The sequence below is a fragment of the Sorex fumeus genome, unplaced genomic scaffold, assembly GCF_029834395.1.
Source record: "Sorex fumeus unplaced genomic scaffold, SorFum_2.1 ptg000008l, whole genome shotgun sequence".
In the NCBI taxonomy this organism is placed as follows: domain Eukaryota; kingdom Metazoa; phylum Chordata; class Mammalia; order Eulipotyphla; family Soricidae; genus Sorex; species Sorex fumeus.
In genome coordinates, this window is record NW_026606065.1 from 60,491,671 (window position 1) to 60,510,382 (window position 18,712).

Here is an 18,712-nt window from a genome sequence, read left to right on the forward strand (position 1 = left end):
AGGGGAGAGAAGAGTTCCACGGAGCGAGGGGAGCCTCCGGACCCCCTTCTTTGCAGCCTGTCGCCTGCCAACTTTGCAGGGGAGGTAGCGAGCTCCGGAAGAAGGCTCTGTTTGCACGGCCAGCCAATGCGAGCGGCACCGGGGCGGACGGGGTGCGGGCAGCGGGAGTCGAGGCGCGAGCCCCGCCAGCATCTCCGCGCCCGCGGCGCTCCTGCTCCGGGAGACGCATACCAAATCGGTCGGGGCTCGTGGCCAGCGACTGGGATACTGGAAGCTGCGACTTTCTTTGCAAGCTCCCACGCTCTCTCTCCGCCCCCAGCGTGCTTCTGCTACCCTACGCGGAGGGAGTGCTGAAATCCAGACACACAGACATGCATATATGCATATATATTTACATTTATTTATTTATTTATTTTCGGATCGCCACTGAGTTCCGCAAATCCTCAACTGCGACCTTTGCACTAACCGTCCTTGCTGCCCTTGTCGCCGGTGTCCCTGCTAGAACTGCGAGTGGGGGTGGGATGGGAGAGCAGCTTGGGGATGGGGATGGGGTGGGGGGAAGCGCATCTCGTTGCAGTACCGGGTGCGCAGCCCCGGCAAAGCCTCCCGCGGAGCTGCAGGTCCCTAATTCCCCGGAAGGGAAGGGGGATACCCGGGAACCTCTGGGCATTCGGGGTCCCCCTCCGTTTTGGGGGGGGCCAGATCGGCGCGCCCCGGGGTCGCTCGCGCGCGCGCGCGCGCGCGGCCCGGCTCTCTGGGTACCGCGCGGCCGGCGGCGGGTCCCCGCTCCCCGCTCCCCGGGCCTCCTCCGGCGGAGCTCGGGCGCTCGGCGGTCCCTGCCGGGCATGCTCAGTGCGCCGCCTGGAAGCCGCCTCTCCCGGGGCGACGGGGATCGGCCGTCCGGGTTTTCGCGGCTGCCTAGGGGGCGGCCGCGGAGGGGAGGCGAGGAGAGCCGGTGGCAGCCCGGGCCCCGCGCCCCCCGCGCCGCAAGATGCGAGCCAATCAGCGGCCGGGGGCGGGGCGCCGGTCGTCACGCCCTCCCTCGGGGCCGAGCGCGAGTTCTAGCAAGAAATTCAGTTCGGAGCGAGGCGAGGAGGAGGAGGAGGAGCAGCAGGAGGAGCAGGAGGAGGAGAGGGAGAAGGAGGAGAGAGGGGCCGAGCCGGAGGGAGCAGGGGAGCGCGCAGCCGACGGGAAGGAGCGACCCTCGAGTCTCTCGCCAGCGGGCTGGAGCCGCCCGCCCCGGGAGCATCTCTTCGGGGCCGCTGTCATCCCGGAGAGACTGACCTGCCGCCTCCCCAACTCTGACGTTTTCCAGCCGAAGTTAAGAGACTTCAGCGTTATTGGCATCGGAGGGAAATGGTCTGCTCGACGCGCTGGAAGATGCCCCCGAGCTGAAGAAGTGCTCCTGGATGGTGTGTGGTGTCTGTGTGTGCGCGTGTGCGCCGGTACCAGAAGAGTCCAGGACCCCCCCCCCCCCCCACCACCACCACCACCCCACGGGCAAGAGAGACACAAATGTGGAGAGAATGACTAACGACAGATCTGTGCATTTGTTCCCTGGAGTTGCTAATTTGCCTGCCCGAAGCAACACATTTCACGAGGAGGAAACGTTTTGCTGCTTTTGATCTCTCTCCCCCCCCACCAAACTGGTGCTACCCGATGCATGGCTTTCTATGTGTTGGAACAGATCATCCCTAACTGCAGCATACCGGGAGAGGGGAAAGGTTGAGGCAACTCACGTAAGTGTTAAAGTTTCGCATGCACAATTGCAAATGCTCTGCTCAGAGATGTCCTCAGCGTAGGTGAGGGATGCTTGCAATTGGGTAGACTGTCGGGGCAGAGCTCACCTACTCGGTCGTATCTGCATCCCTACCTGCACCACTCCGCCGGAACTCATCGCGGGCATCGGCTACCGTACAGCCGAATGCAGATAAGATTAGAGCCTGGGAACTGACCAGTTCCACTCAAGTAGGTAGCCGCTGAGAGCCTGGCACCTCATTTAGATTGCAGTTGGGGGTGGGGGGAGTTTCTAAGCAGATTCCTTTTTTACCTGCATTACTCGGTTGCAGTATTTATGTGTGACAGATGTTACTGATATTATAAGCAGAAAGCAGGGTTAAGAAACTGCATTCTGCCCCCCCCCCCCCTTCATGCTGAGTAGAAAAATATCGTGCTATTCCACGGAAACGTTAGCTGCGTTTAACTCAGATCTCAACACTCTCTTCACCTCTAGGAGACGAAATCCTGTATTGTATTATGCATTTTTTTAAAAAAAGTTTTGATGGGTTTATTAATTCTACCGGGGATGATTTGGCAATGTGGAGTAAGGAGAGTAAGGTTTGAGTGAGAAACTGGAAGTCTTGGTATTGTGCTTTGAGGGAATGAGGAGATGTAGTGGCCGGTGACTATTGCTTCTGATGCTGCAGCATGTCCAGAGGCTGGCTTCCCAGTAAGATTGTATTAGAAGGCAGTTGGAGAACAGGGAGGAAAGGAAAAGATAGTCCTTCAGGTGGAAGGGATGACTCAGTGTGGCAGAGAAGAAAACACATTGCATTTGACATGTGACAAAGCAATTAGCAGGAATCATCACTAAATACTTAATGTTTTTCACTTGCACCTATAAAAAAAAAAAAACTAAGGCTTAGATGCCAGGAGAGAGCTAAGGGAGGGGGGAGGGGAAGTTGAGACTCAGAAGGCATGTTGTGAATTAAGCAGTGCTCTAAAAAACTGAGAGTGAATGCAGATGAAGACTGCCCTGCTCTTAATCCAAAGTAAATAATTTCATTTTCCTTTCCCTGAGCAAATGCAACAAGCAAAGAGATATTTAGTGTTTTTGTCAAGAGTTAACTTACAAGCAGTGGCAGAGCAAACTGCCATGTTTACTAATATGCAGTAGGAAATGTGTTATGATATTTTATGACTGTGTGTTTTTGTTTACTGAAGAATAATATTATCTATACGATTGTGTTGACAGTGGCTGTCTCCAAATAAACGATGAGATGTAATGCATCCTCCAGTCCATGCCCGCTTCCTCTTGCAGTTTGTGCATCATTCCTCAGTGGAAACCTTTAAACCCTAAAATCCAGGAAAAGCAAATAAATACATTATCATGGACCTGAGGGATTTTTACCTGTTGGCTGCTCTGATTGCCTGTTTAAGGCTGGATTCTGCAATAGCTCAAGAACTTATTTACACTATTAGAGAGGAATTGCCTGAGAATGTGCCCATAGGAAACATACCAAAGGATCTGAACATTTCTCACATCAATGCTGCCACAGGGACCAGTGCCAGTCTTGTCTATAGACTGGTTTCTAAAGCAGGGGATGCCCCTTTGGTGAAAGTATCCAGTAGCACGGGGGAAATTTTCACAACCTCCAATAGAATAGACAGAGAAAAACTCTGTGCTGGAGCCTCTTACGCTGAGGAGAATGAGTGTTTCTTTGAACTTGAGGTGGTGATCCTCCCCAATGATTTTTTCAGGCTGATCAAAATAAAAATAATCGTCAAGGATACCAATGACAATGCACCCATGTTTCCATCCCCTGTCATCAATATCTCCATCCCAGAAAACACTTTGATCAACAGCCGCTTTCCAATCCCATCAGCAACAGATCCTGACACGGGCTTCAATGGGGTACAGCATTATGAATTGTTAAATGGGCAGAGTGTTTTTGGACTGGATATTGTGGAAACTCCAGAGGGAGAGAAGTGGCCGCAATTGATTGTTCAGCAAAACTTGGACAGAGAGCAGAAAGATACCTATGTGATGAAAATCAAAGTCGAGGACGGAGGCACGCCACAAAAATCCAGCACAGCCATACTGCAGGTCACAGTAAGTGACGTTAATGACAACAGACCAGTGTTTAAAGAGGGTCAAGTGGAAGTGCATATTCCAGAGAATGCCCCGGTGGGCACCTCTGTAATTCAGCTCCATGCCACTGATGCAGATATAGGCAGTAATGCTGAAATCCGGTACATTTTTGGTGCCCAGGTCGCTCCTGCAACCAAAAGACTCTTTGCTTTAAATAATACTACGGGGCTGATTACAGTTCAGAGGTCCTTAGACAGAGAGGAGACAGCCATTCACAAAGTGACAGTGCTGGCTAGTGATGGCAGCTCCACTCCTGCCCGAGCAACGGTTACCATCAATGTCACTGATGTAAATGATAACCCTCCTAACATAGACCTCAGGTACATTATAAGTCCCATCAATGGCACCGTGTATTTGTCTGAGAAAGATCCTGTCAATACAAAGATTGCCCTAATTACAGTTTCAGATAAGGACACAGATGTGAATGGCAAAGTGATCTGTTTCATTGAGAGAGAGGTCCCATTTCATTTGAAGGCAGTCTATGACAACCAGTATTTGTTAGAGACTTCCTCGTTGTTGGACTATGAGGGCACCAAAGAATTCAGCTTTAAAATTGTTGCCTCCGATTCTGGGAAGCCCAGTTTAAATCAGACTGCCCTGGTAAGGGTTAAGCTTGAGGACGAAAATGACAACCCACCAATTTTCAGCCAGCCTGTAATTGAGCTGTCAGTTTCAGAAAACAATCGACGTGGCTTATACTTAACAACTATTAGTGCCACAGATGAGGACAGTGGGAAAAATGCAGATATTGTTTATCAGCTTGGACCGAATGCCTCCTTTTTTGATCTGGACCGAAAGACAGGAGTTTTGACAGCCTCCAGAGTCTTTGACAGAGAAGAACAAGAGCGATTCATTTTTACAGTAACTGCCAGGGACAATGGGACCCCTCCCCTGCAAAGTCAGGCGGCTGTGATAGTTACTGTTCTGGACGAGAATGACAATAGCCCCAAGTTTACTCATAACCATTTTCAGTTTTTTGTGTCTGAGAATCTGCCAAAGTATAGTACTGTGGGGGTTATCACAGTGACAGATGCAGATGCTGGGGAGAATAAAGCTGTGACTCTTTCCATTCTAAATGACAATGATAATTTTGTCTTGGATCCCTATTCTGGAGTCATAAAGTCAAATGTCTCCTTTGATAGAGAACAGCAGAGTTCCTACACTTTTGATGTCAAAGCCACTGATGGAGGCCAGCCACCCCGATCCTCTACTGCAAAAGTCACTATCAATGTCATGGATGTCAATGACAACAGTCCAGTTGTCATTTCCCCACCTTCTAATACATCTTTCAAGTTGGTGCCCCTATCAGCCATCCCTGGCTCTGTGGTAGCAGAAGTTTTCGCAGTGGATGTCGACACTGGGATGAATGCTGAACTGAAGTATACCATCGTCAGCGGGAACAACAAAGGTTTGTTTCGCATAGATCCAGTAACAGGTAATATTACTCTGGAGGAGAAACCAGCACCCACCGATGTAGGCTTGCACCGTTTGGTGGTCAACATAAGTGACCTCGGGTACCCAAAGTCTTTGCACACACTTGTGCTTGTTTTTCTCTATGTCAATGACACTGCTGGAAATGCCTCCTATATCTACGACTTGATTCGCAGGACTATGGAAACCCCCTTGGACAGGAACATAGGGGACAGTAGCCAACCCTACCAAAATGAGGACTATCTCACCATCATGATTGCCATCGTGGCAGGTGCCATGGTGGTCATAGTGGTGATCTTTGTGACTGTCCTGGTGCGCTGTCGCCATGCATCTAGATTCAAAGCTGCTCAGAGGAGCAAGCAGGGTGCTGAGTGGATGTCACCAAATCAGGAGAACAAACAAAACAAGAAAAAGAAAAGGAAGAAAAGAAAGTCTCCCAAGAGCTCTCTTCTGAACTTTGTTACAATTGAAGAATCCAAACCGGATGATGCAGTTCATGAACCTATCAATGGGACAATCAGCCTCCCGGCTGAGCTGGAGGAGCAAAGTATAGGAAGATTTGACTGGGGTCCCGCACCTCCCACAACCTTCAAGCCCAACAGTCCTGACCTGGCCAAGCACTACAAATCTGCTTCTCCGCAGCCTGCTTTTCATCTTAAACCAGACACTCCAGTTTCTGTGAAAAAGCATCATGTGATTCAGGAGCTCCCTTTGGACAACACCTTTGTCGGGGGTTGTGACACCCTTTCCAAACGTTTTTCCACTAGTTCAGATCACTTCAGTGCCTCAGAGTGCAGTTCCCAAGGAGGCTTCAAGACAAAGGGCCCCTTACACACCAGACAGGTAAACGAGCACTTTTACTGGTCTATAAGTACTGCATACAAGTGCCCAGTCAACCAGTATTAACGTGCCAGTGTGTCTATTGTTTTGGTCTAACTTTAGCTTAGTTATAAAGAGGGAAAAAAAAACTTGACCCCTTTTCTATTCCTCTGGGTTTCAGTCAAGAATTTTTAGAACAGCTTTGAAATTTCTGAGTACTGAGAATAACTTAACCTCCTAGTTTCCTTCACATGGCAAAAGATGAAAAGAGGAAATGATTCCAAAATGTCCCAAGATAATATTTTCTGAAGAAGAAAAGCCTGTCCTGATATGCCAAATTCAGCTCCTGAGTTTTCTAAATTGACAGCTTCAAGATTTATGATCTAAAAAAGTCACCTTCAAATCTCAAGTTTTATAAATTATGCTTGAAGGTCTGGCTGTAATTGCTTTGGAGCTTTGGTTGCAAAAGGGGTTAATTTTTTTTAGTCTCTGAACAGGATAGTGACATATATAATGTACATCAGTTGTAAAGCACATGGTTGTTGATAGATTGCAACTAAGCCATATAGGAAGCATTTTCTTTGGTTTCAGGTAGTTTTATTGTAATATAGTAAATTGAGTATTTACTAGAAAAGTTTGCAGTGTGTCCACAAAGGCCAAAGTTCTCTTTCAAAAGAAAAAAAGAAAAAGAAAAAAAGTGAAAAAAAGAAGGAATGCCTTCTCACTAATATAACTGATTTATACAGAAAAAGAATGAATCCATTGTAAATATTCTCTCATCTTAGTAATGCATAAGTGATCTGTCATAACTCATTTTAAACTGTGAAATATGCCATATGAAGAGGGATTAAGAGGCTGAGAAACTCATATTTCAACCAAATCCAGAATTAGTTTTTCTTAGGTCTAATAATTCTCTGTTAATAAAGATTTAAATGCAGTGCTGTCTAATTTATTTCACTGGTGCTTGTCTGTTACCATGAAATTTGAGTGTCAATAATAGCCTGTAGATGGCACTAGGGTATCATGTCGCTTGTGCTGGCCAGGTGCCAATCCCGCAGTAGCAAAAGGTTGGGGGAGGGAAGGATCAAGCTGGTTCTACAGCCAAAGATACCTTTTATTTAATGACAATTTCTGTGGAGCAACTAACATTTAAATTCATTTGCTTGCTCTTTTGTGATTAGCTCTCATCACACCAACTTTCTAGGATTTCATAATCCAAGTTCTTTCTTTGTTGATATTGAGTCCACCTATGGTGGTAGCCCATGTGGATTTCTTAGAAATAAGAGACGTTGAGATTTCAGAAGAGCAAGTAAAACAAAATACTTTTGTAGGAGGATAGTATTTGGCAGTCACTGAGACTTGTTAGAAAACTCAAGAGTAATTCTTTTTTTCTGGGGGGCAGGGTGTCTTATTGAAACTGTGTGCTTCTTACCATGAATAATTTATTTATCTGAGTGACTTTATAGCTTGGTGGCAATAAGTTCTAAAAATAATTCTGGCAATGAATCATGTAGATACTTCTCCATAAAGAAGAATGCCTGAAATATTTAATTTTTAAAGTAAAAGATGAACTATCTAGACTATTTTTAAAGTACATGTACTTTGAGGTTGAATGCACAGGAAGAAAGAAATGAAAATAAGCCAGGTTAGAAGTTCTAGAGTGGAATATGAAGTCAATAAATACAAGTTGAAGTTTGAATGCCGTGTTTACATGGAAACTTCATCAACTTATTAGAAATTGATGCTTTAAAATACAGATTTTTTTTCCCCACAAGCTTAGTCAATATTTGTAAAAGTTGGCAATATGTTAATTCTGGTAATAAAAGTTAGTTAGGAAACTAAAGGAATTAACAAATAAATTACAAACTTAATATAAGGGAAAAATGGCTTTTTGTTACTTTTTGTTAATGTGAAAGTTACTTCTAGTATATCTTGATGTTTTATGATTTGTATTTTTGAGAAAATTAAATCGTGAGAAAACTAATCTGGAATTTGTTTTCCCAAGAAATATACTAATATCCTTTGTTGAGATTAGCATTGGTTTTTCTGATTTCTTCCCCAAAGCTGAAACTATCATGTAGTTCAATGACTTACATCATAACAGCATTTAACAAGGTCAAAAGAGATCTTTTATTGGGATTTAGTCAGATATAAGTATGTTTGTTTATATGATCTAATGTCTGGACTAGGATGCTGCGTGATTCTTTAACTGGAACTAAAGTGTATTTCAGGCATTCCTTGAGACCATGTGTCACTGTGTCTTTTTCATGTAGACATTCTGGTGTTCAAATACAGCTATGTTTCACTATTATGATTAGAAGCTATTGAAAATGATTTTGTTCATACCTTTTTAGAAGTTTTCAAGCTGAGAAAGTAAAATTGTAATATTGTGAAAAGGATTATTATAAGTAAGGAGAATTATGACAATGCTTATAGCAATATGTACAATTTTGTTATGAAGGTGGCATATTTTTTATGAATAAAAACGTATATATATTATCTTTTTAATTCTTTCACCTAACTATGTTCTTATCTAAAGCCATTAAAGTTAAAATGAAAAATATAAATTCTTTAATACTTAGCATTTCAACCAGTGGCTTTTATACAAAATGTATTCATGAAACTATACAAATTTCAAAATTGTGTTTAGTACCCCAAGTGTTTTTAAAGGAACTTATAACCAAACATACAAGTATGTTTGCTTATAAGTTGAGTTGAGGATCTAGTTGATTTGGCATAGATAGATACCTTTTAGCAGGAAAACTTTTTTTAATTTGTGGTACTAGCTGATGTGTGGGGTAAATTCAAGATTGTTGAGTAAATTTAAATATTATTAAGTTGTGTTGTCCAGATAATTAAAACTTAACTATTAACTTATACACCATGAGTTTTATTACAGTTTATTGATTCTTACTTCATTAAACTTTTTGTTCCTGCTAGTGTGTAATCCTTCAAAGAATATATGAAATTATTGCAAATCATATTTCTCCACTCCACTTTTATAAGGCTTTTTTCCTGACTAACACATTTCTTTTGAATGTTCCTTATTAATTTTCGCATATACCCTAGTGAACATACTTACAGACTCAGTGATATTTCCAAATCTTTCTTTTTGAAAGTCCATGCCCTGCTGTTTAGTCATAAAAGAATCAAAGGTCATGATATAGGGTTAAAAGGACACAGACATAATTTCATTTCCAGAAGGGCTGTACTTCATAATTCTCTTTGGTGTAGTTTGTCCAAGGAAAAAAGGTTCTTAATAGATAGAATTTAAAAATACAATATTATATCATCAAATGTGTGTTGTTTCAGAATTACCTGAAGAGCTTCTGGAAAGCTCAGTAGTTGCTCCTTCCTCCCCATACTTCTCCAATGCTCAGAGGTTCTAATTCAATCCAACTGGAGTCACACTTGAAAACTTTATTGCCAACAAGCCACTATTCAGTATTAATGCTGGTAGTCCAGGGATCACACTTTGAGAACCACTGCCTCAGCATATTGGAACAAGAAATGTCAGCTCCTTTCCCTTTCAGATCATCATTTCCAGAGGACCCGTTTTTGCACAGCCCAACCCTCAGCTCACTTACTGACAGCCGTTTTATTGTAGCTGGAGGCTTTACAGTAAGCTATTTATTGCTGTTTCCCAACCCCAGTTGACAGCATTTAGGGAATTAATTTTCTTGGCCCAGTGTGCTTTTTTGTGGGGGTATAAATGAAATTGTTAGGGAGATAAAACTGACCAATTTACATCTGACAAATTTCAGTAACAAACCAATCTGTGATAATTGCTTGGGAGCGTGGTTCTGGGTAGGCTTATGTGAAATTTCTAACTGGATGTTCATTTTGGAGTTTAAGCGTACAGATGATAAATTCTAGAGTATTTGCCCAAGTCTACATTTGTGTATATAAGGAGAAAATATACACTGAGGGTGTATATGCTTACTGTACTTAAAGGAATATATGCTTTGACGTATAAAGTGGATTCTATTTCCAACGATTTGGAGATTCTATATTACATTTATGATTACTTTGAATTTTTGAGTGATTCCTGGAGAAGCACTACTGATATTCTGTTAGGTTATATAAATTACACAAGGCAGACATAAAACTGCTGTCTATCACTAAAGAAAGTGCAATTGAAAGTTAAGGGAGAAAATGTTACCTTATGAGAAGTGAGCGAACACTAAAATATTTTACTTACTAATTTTTGGAGTTTGGGAGTATGTATAGTGAGTATTGATCGTGTATTGAATGTGGTGAAAAATTGTCACCCAAAATGCAATGTATATTTAAAATGTTTTCCGTTTTTATGTTTACTTTCCTTTGGCTAAGTATCCTCTGATGATGAAGTGAGGTCTTATATTAGTGATGGAGATGCTACTTAGCCCTCTTTACATTATGAATCAGAAATTAAATAAGGATGGGCCATTTATTCAAACTGGATAGATTTCCATTCAGACTCATGAGGCAAATACTGACTCGATATTCCTACATTATGAAATACTTAACTTTGTTAATAGTGTTAAGAAGTGTAAGGATGAAAAGTTGTTACTAGATCAAGTATTTTTATGGTTCTCAAATATTTACTAACAGAGAAAAAAGTTCTGTAGTTAAAATCTTCTATTATCTTATTTTCTAAATTTTGTTGCAATGAACTAGTATGGAGAGACACAGCAAATTGATGTTCCCTTAGTTTCAGATGAGTCATACTCGTGGTATCATACAACAGATTTTGGTATCATTAAAATTACCTTGCAACCATTGAACTTCAAATAACTCAGAATATTATAATCTTATGTGTGTAGCCCTATAAGTTAAATATTATAAACAATAATTTGCCATCTCGTAATAGTACCTATTAAAATATGTGAAGCATTCAAATTTACATTTAACAGAATCCCCATTCAAAATCAGATCTCCTCATAATCAGTTGTGATCAGTGAAGTTTTGTTTTCACATTGACACATATGAGATACAAATTATACCTAAAATGTTAGAAATGATATCTGAGCAAAATTTTTTTCTTTCTACATTGTCATGTGTGACAGTCCTTATACATGAAAGTAATACCTTTCTATCACACTTTCTCACCATCTCTGGCTTCACAAATTAGTTTTAGGTTGGTATTTGGACTTTCTGATTTCTGAATTTCTTCTGAGGTTGAGGGAAATATATAAATTCACAAATGCTATGATCTATGGTGGTTGTGTTGCTAGTAGAACAGGTGGGGTGTTATCAGGACTCATACCATGGCAGCTATATTCATTTTTAGTACTTTCTCAGTGTGACTTTGTCATAGTTGAACTCTTAGCTTACTGTTAGTTAAAAACATACAAAACCAGAACTGGAGTAAAATAGTTGACTACTTTGACACGAAATCCTTGGCATTAGCCATCTCTGAATTTGGTTGGATGTTTTCTTGAAATAGATTTTTTATTAATATCATTAATAAATCAACTTAGATCTTCTAAAGTTAATAAAGTGGAAAATTAAATAAGAAAAACACAATTTAGAGCTTTATTTTTAGCTTTTTAACAACTGATTGTTTTTTTTTCAAGATGTATTACAAATACTCTAGGACTGTAACACTTATATCAGGTTTGTTGAAAAATAACTCTAATTACACACCAAGTATTAGTGAGAAATTAGGAATGTATGTCAGTAGGAGGCTTATTCTAAATTTTTCAATAATATGGAGGCATATGATTTCCATAAATAACAATTATAATATGCTAGGGCCTTTTTGTTAACTCCCAAAATTTTGCATTGAATCTCAGAAGCAAGTTTAAATTTTGAAATACGATTTTTTTTTCATGTACATAGGAAATAAACTCTCGTTTAAGATTTCGTCAGTTATTTCAGAAAGCTGTTAAAGCTGTCAAACATTTCATTTGGAAAGGAACACATGCTTTTTGCCTTTGTTTGATACAAACCTATTGGGCTGTCAGTCATCAGAATCATAGTACAAGAAAGATATATTACCATGATTGACATTTTGGTTTTGATTTATATTCTTTTTTTTTCCCTGAGCCAAGATTCATTAAAATTTGAAATTCTGAAATAAGTTTTACAACTACTCTTCCTCAACAGCAAAGATTGATGATAGTAAAAAAATGAGAAAACAACCCATATCTCACTCCTATTTTTGTCTCGTAGACAGTTTCTTTCTTGTACACCAAGACAGTGGCTAAATCAGTAGCATCTATAGCTTAAGGCATTTAGGACTTAGAGTAGTTCTTTAGGTATCCATTTTTATATACTCTAATATATACCATTGAGTATATAACATTATTTAAATGTCATGTGACGATATGTCTCCCAATTAACAATTTGATTGCAGCATCATAAGTATCTATATAAAATACTGGACTTAGTTCCACCTGTTCAGCTGTGAGTGGTGATAACATTGAAGTATTACTGCTTCTTTTTTACTGTATTATTCTGGAATATAATATTTCTGGATTTACTTGAGAAAATATAGGAAATCATCTTTACTTGGAAAGAATCTATTATAGCCTCATACACACATATACTTATATAAATTTGAAATTATGAAAACTGCATAAATAATCGAATTTGGTCAATTTTATAATATTTATATAATATTTTACAGCTTAACATTCTTTCACAGTTTGTCTTTCTATCTGACCATCTCCATGTTTTAGTATTACACTGCTTTAATATCCAGACTCTGGCCTTTTTCAGTCTGTTAGCAGTTGATTAAGAAATAGTCTAATCCCTTTCAGGATATTGAGAAACTAATGGATTGCAGAGTATTTGAGTCTTTAAGCTTCAATTGTAAACGGTATGAAGAATTGTCATTGAGCCGATATTTGCATATATCTCTCCCAGTGCTAGTTACTTTGCCTCCTTTTCTTTCTTTTTTTCTTTTCTTTTTCTTTTTTGTATTCCTAATCTTCAGCTTTAATTCTGAGAATATTTATTTTAGTCAGAAAATAAGCACGCCAGTGATAGGAATTTGGGATTCACCTCCAAATGAATGCCATCACAGACAGGGAAGCTCTGGCACATTTTGCATAGATCTGTATGGACACAGTGAACCCTTCATAAGCTGTTAGATTGCAGGAAATCAGTGCTGAAAATTAAGTGGGGTTTTAAAGATTTGCAAAGTAGAGAGCTTTGTATAATGCTGGTATTGCAGGTGCCTATTAAATATGAAGTAAAGGCTTTGTAATACATCTAGCTAACACATTTCCCTCCACATTAGAGTGATTTATAGACGAGGGACTTAGCTTTGCCTATTTTTCCCTCCAAATGCAGAAACATGGATGGGTGTAAAAGAATAACAATCTTAAGCACCTGCCTTAGGTTGGACAGATTTTCTCTTTGATGATTCTAGTTATGAAAGTCAGATAACATAGGTCTGTTTACACTTACCTGTAGTATGTCTGATTCCCATAATCTGACTTTACACTCTCTTAAGAAGCCAGATTGTTTTCAAAGACTCTTCTCTAAATGTAAATTCAATGAAAACCTTTGGTATCTTTAAAACTGGAGCATTATCTTAATGAAGAGGGCTGCCTACTTAGTGCTTTGATCCTCTGGGTAATTTCTTTTGGATGGGGGAATTTAGAGTTCATATTTGCTCTATTTATAAATAGTTTACATTTGTAGTTCCAGAATTTAATTAAAGACATACAGTAGTGTATTACCTTAATGGCATTGTTTAGCTACTCTCTCACCATTCTTCAATGCTTAGTATCTTTTGCTTTGTTAGATATAAATTGGTGGAAACAGTAATATTGTCAATGAATTTCCAAATGCTTTACGTTGACTTATCATAAAATCTATATAATCAATGTAATTCACAATAGGCACAGTGGACTTGTTGGAAATCATCATAGTTGATTGCTTTGGGAAACAAAGTAGTTTTCATGCAAGACAATTAACAACTCTAGTTTAGTGAATGAGGATTTTCCACATTAAACAAACCCCAGTACAGAGAAGAATAAAAACACAACAGAATATATAAAATGAAGCTGTATCTTTTATAGGAAGAAAATGTCTTCTGCTGACAGTAGTTCCATAATAGACCTTTTCTTGAGGAAAAAAAAATACTGGTGCTTTTTTGGATTCAGAGGATGCAACCAATCTGTGCCTCTGTGTGATAGCAGCTGCATGCTGAGGACTTTCAAATACACAGCTACACAGAATTCTGCAGGAAACTTTTTGTGGAAGGTGCAAGTGACAAATGGAGACAAAATGGAGTGGGCTCAGGGTTGTGTGTTGATGCCCCCCTGTGTCATATATAGATGTCATTGAACCGATTTTCACCTTGGAATCCTTGAATCACAATAGCCCTCTCTCTGTTAGTCAGCTGTGAACACACCTGGATTGGCAACTTTTCTTCGCTAGTTTCTTGTCATTCACTCAGTAGACTATATCCGCTTATGTTACTCAGTACACATCTGCTTCATGCCTTGGTAGATGTTTTAACGGCATACCTTTATTTCTAAATCCCTTTCTTAAAAAGCCAACAATGTGTTTTGCTTTCTAGAAATAGCAAATCTACTGTTTTTCCTTCCCAGATTTTTAAAGTGGGGTTTTGGTTACTGCTAGAGTTTTCAAAGTTTTCATTGCTACATAGATGAGTAATGTTTCAGTGTTCTTAGTCTGTTCAGATTTCTAACATTAAAAGACACATTTTTATGAAGATATTATCAGAATAAGACCACAGAAATGTAGATATAATCCCTAGGATATTGTATTTTGACATGAACTTATTCTTGGTCTTGGCAGAAATATCTTCTGCCAAGTAGTAAGGGCAAAATATGTTTGATTCATTGATTGATTTTTAAACATGGTAATAATTAAGCAAAATCATTTTGACACCTAAAGTGTCTGTTTTAGACAATTAAATTTTGCTTTAGTTAAGGGTTATTGACTTCTGAATGATAGTGGGAGAAACACTCCTCAGGGTTTAAACTATTCCTGCAGGACCATCTGTTATTGGAAGGGTGTGTGCATCCTTTTTGGCATTAGCAGTGTCAGCCCTAAGCATATATTCAGGATTGTTCAAAACATCATGCTGAATAACCATGATTTTTTCAGTTTCATCAATTTCTTATAACTGCAACTTAGGTTAAAATAATTAAGAAAATATAGTCAAGTTTAATATTTTCAAAACTAGACCTGTAAGAGAGACTAGAAGAGTCAACATGGGAGACAGGAAAAAGATGTTTATCAAAAATAAGAAATCAGCTGATATTTAAAATATGATTTATATATAATACACAGACACTTTCATTGATTTAAGTTCTACAAAAATCTTGTCAAGGCATCATTCTTATTCAACTGATATAGAAACAAAGTCAGAGGTGTAGGTTTGTTTTTTGTTTTTTTTCTGAGTCACATACCTTTATTCCATGTTGCAACTCTTTATCTAAATTGTGTTTTTTCCCCTAAAAGGTCTTCTACTTTCACTTGAAAAACAATGTTTTTAGACCAGATTCAAGTTTAAAATGTTGTCTTCCTTGGGAGCCTTATTTTTGTGGGACAAATTGTAGAGAATAAACATTACAAAGCATTGTATTATACCTCAGGGTTTTTTTTTTTTACAACTTACCTGCCTGTAAACTAACTTTAGACCATCATATTACACTAAGATCCACTAATAAGCACAGAACATAAAAAGTCCACCTGACTCTCTTGCTGTGACAGAGGCCATACTAAAGCATTTTGACCTTTAAATGATGTGGAAGGAATTCTGAACACTTGGTTCCAGCTGCTGTTCATTACTTTCTCTAAGAACACTGAGGCACAATGACAAAAGTGCTGATTAAGAATTTTTGTGAGTGTTTGTATGACCAAAGTCTAAGAAATTGTGATCCCTCTGGCATTCTTCCACTTTTCTGGAGATCCAGTGAGGACTTTCCTAACCTAAGACCTATTGATAAGCAAGTGGGACTCATAAACTCTGCATATTTGCTAATTTGGTTTTGAAAACAGTGAAATGACACACTTATGTGATTATTGGTATCTTGCTCACTAATGAATTTTTCCTATAGATCAGTAAGAAAAGCAGAAAATTAGAAATCTGCTGATTCTAAAGCATATAAATTTATTCCTCTGCAATGAATGTGTCAGTGGTTTCCATTTCCCCTCTGCTTCCTAATAACCACTGTTAGACAAACTCGTATACGTGTGTGTGTGTGTGTGTGTGTGTGTGTATCTGTGTCCTGCCTGAGGTTGAACTCAAAGACTTACACATATCAGGCAGGTGTTCTATTACTGAGAATTACTGTGTTCTACCCTCCTGAAAACATGATATATATATTAAGATATAAGGGAAAATGAGAAAAAAGCAACCCACGGTTAGATTTACTTCTTTTTAAAGCCTTCTTATCCCGAATATATATTTGAATCTTTGAACATTTATATTGAGTGATTATCCATAAATATAATCAACAGATTTCCTTGAAAAGCTGTTTGAAAAAAACAACCTTTGAGAAGAAAAAAGTTAACACATTTATGTTCCCTTAATAGATTTTTGCTCTATGCAGGCAGAATCACATATGATTTCTATAAAAAGAAGCAAAATTATCATTAAATAGTGACTAAAGCAGTGTCTAGGTACTATACTAATTTTAGAAAGATAAATTTGGTGGCTAATAGTACTCAGAGAATAGTTTCTCAAGACTCAAATGGACCTTTGAGATTATTTGGCCTATTTAATTTTCTTTCCAAATTAAAAAAAATGAAGATGATACCTACAAGGTACAGTTTTCTATTAGTAGTAAGAAAAATGAGTTGATGAATAGACATAAAAATTAAGTGGCAATGGGGCACATCATTGAAATGTACTAGTTCTTGCTTTACTCCTCTGTAAAATAGATGTTTTGATGCCTTCATCATACATTTGTTGAAAAATTAAGTGATTGGTAATAGTAAATATCTGGCCCATAATAAGCAGACATTTAAATAATTAATAACCTATTTCTCCACATCTTTTCTTCACTGATGCCAGCTTATCTCTGACAAAAGCCCAAATTTCATTTGACATATGTTCTTAGACATTTTTGCTGGTGGTTTTCTTAAATGTTTTATTGTATCTTTTAATTTACTTATTTATTTTAAACTGGAGACCACCCCTGGCCATTCTCAGGCATTTTTCCTGGCTCTGCTCTCAGAAATTACTCCTGGGGTTGCTCTAGGAACCATATGGGGTGCGAGGGATGGAACCCAGATTGGCCATGTGCAAGGCAATTTACCTTACTTGCTGAATGATTTTCCCTATTGTAGCTTTTAAATGAGCAATTATCTCTGAAGTTTAGAAGACTTTTTTGGTTATCTGGATTTTCTGAAAAGTTGATTCTTGCAGAATCAGAGAATAGTTGATGGACTGTTATTTTTTCTTTCTTAGTCCCTATTATTTTACATATTTATGCTTCAGCTTTCGTTTTGAGTATTTCACCACTTTCATATGTGCATCATATCTTAGAGTCATCGTGCTCCTTTTAGTGCTGGTTATTAATTTACCTCCCTGTTGATCACCCATGGGAATTATACCCACCTGGGGATTTTCACCGTATACATCACTCCTGTTTCAAAACAACAAATAAGAGAGTGAATCTGTTTCTCAGTCAGTACTTAGCACAGCTGGAAACATTTGAAACCTGCTGAGTTTTGCCTCCAATTATTCCATAGACTAGAAAGCATCTTGGTTCACATAATGGCATTCATGTTAGGTAATCAAAGTAGTTAAAATTCCTCAGAGTCTATGGGTTGTATCACTAAAATTCATCGTATTTGTTTCAGAAGCATAATAGCAATTTCAAATTATTTTGTTATTTTAAATAATACTTATATTAAATCACAAATAGGTTTATTCTACCAATATATAAGATTATAACATTTGAGGATGTGAATGAATAATTTCTATAGGAACACCTAATAAATGAAACAATGCATCACAACTGAAACTTAAAAATACTTTTCTTAAAACAGTGCTGTTGAAGCAATTAACTTATGTTGAAATAACTAAATGTATCAAGATAAAATATTTACATTTGGAGCAAAATCTAGTTTTATTAATAATTCAAGTATCTTTTGAATAAAACAAAAAGAACATATTGTAAAATTTAAGTTGACTTCATTGTGAATTATGTTGTTAAAATTGACATGTTAACCTCTCATGATCTTTACTCTCCTCAACGTGATTCACTTATTTTTGTATGGCCTTTTAGATTAATTTCATATATAGATGGTGGCTAAAAAAGAAAGAACTTAAAAATAAAGCAATGATATGAATATTCATTCTATTTGATTTAAAGAAATTAATTCATACTGATGAAAAATAACAGTGTTATGATCATGTTTTGACTAATAAATAAACTTTCTTGCATAATAACTACCTTTCAGTCTGGCTATCCTGACAAGGGCATTGCTATTTTCTCAGTTATCAGACATCATAAAGTTATTGTAAGGTTTATAACAAAGATATTATAAACATCTATGTAGATGTTCAGTAAATTCTATTTTATGCTACTATAGGGGAAACTTGGTATTTACAGGCAAAAATGGAAGTTGTAAATGTTACATTTTTTTAAAACTTGGTGGTTAAGATTTTAT

The 18,712-nt window shown here is 38.4% G+C and overlaps 1 protein-coding gene across 8 annotated transcripts in view; it reads left to right on the plus strand.

Annotated features, from left to right (window-relative positions):
• Nucleotides 1–1,638: 1,638 nt before the first annotated feature.
• Nucleotides 1,639–18,712, plus strand: part of PCDH9 (protocadherin 9) — a 1,028,937-nt gene continuing 1,011,863 nt past the window's right edge. For all 8 annotated transcript variants that reach the window (XM_056110067.1, XM_056110070.1, XM_056110068.1 and 5 more), the window contains exons 1-2: nucleotides 1,639–1,739; nucleotides 2,975–6,145. In XM_056110067.1, the coding sequence (XP_055966042.1) occupies nucleotides 3,110–6,145 (3,036 nt within the window). In that variant the 5' untranslated portion in view covers nucleotides 1,639–1,739; nucleotides 2,975–3,109. The remainder of the gene's footprint in view (nucleotides 1,740–2,974; nucleotides 6,146–18,712) is intronic.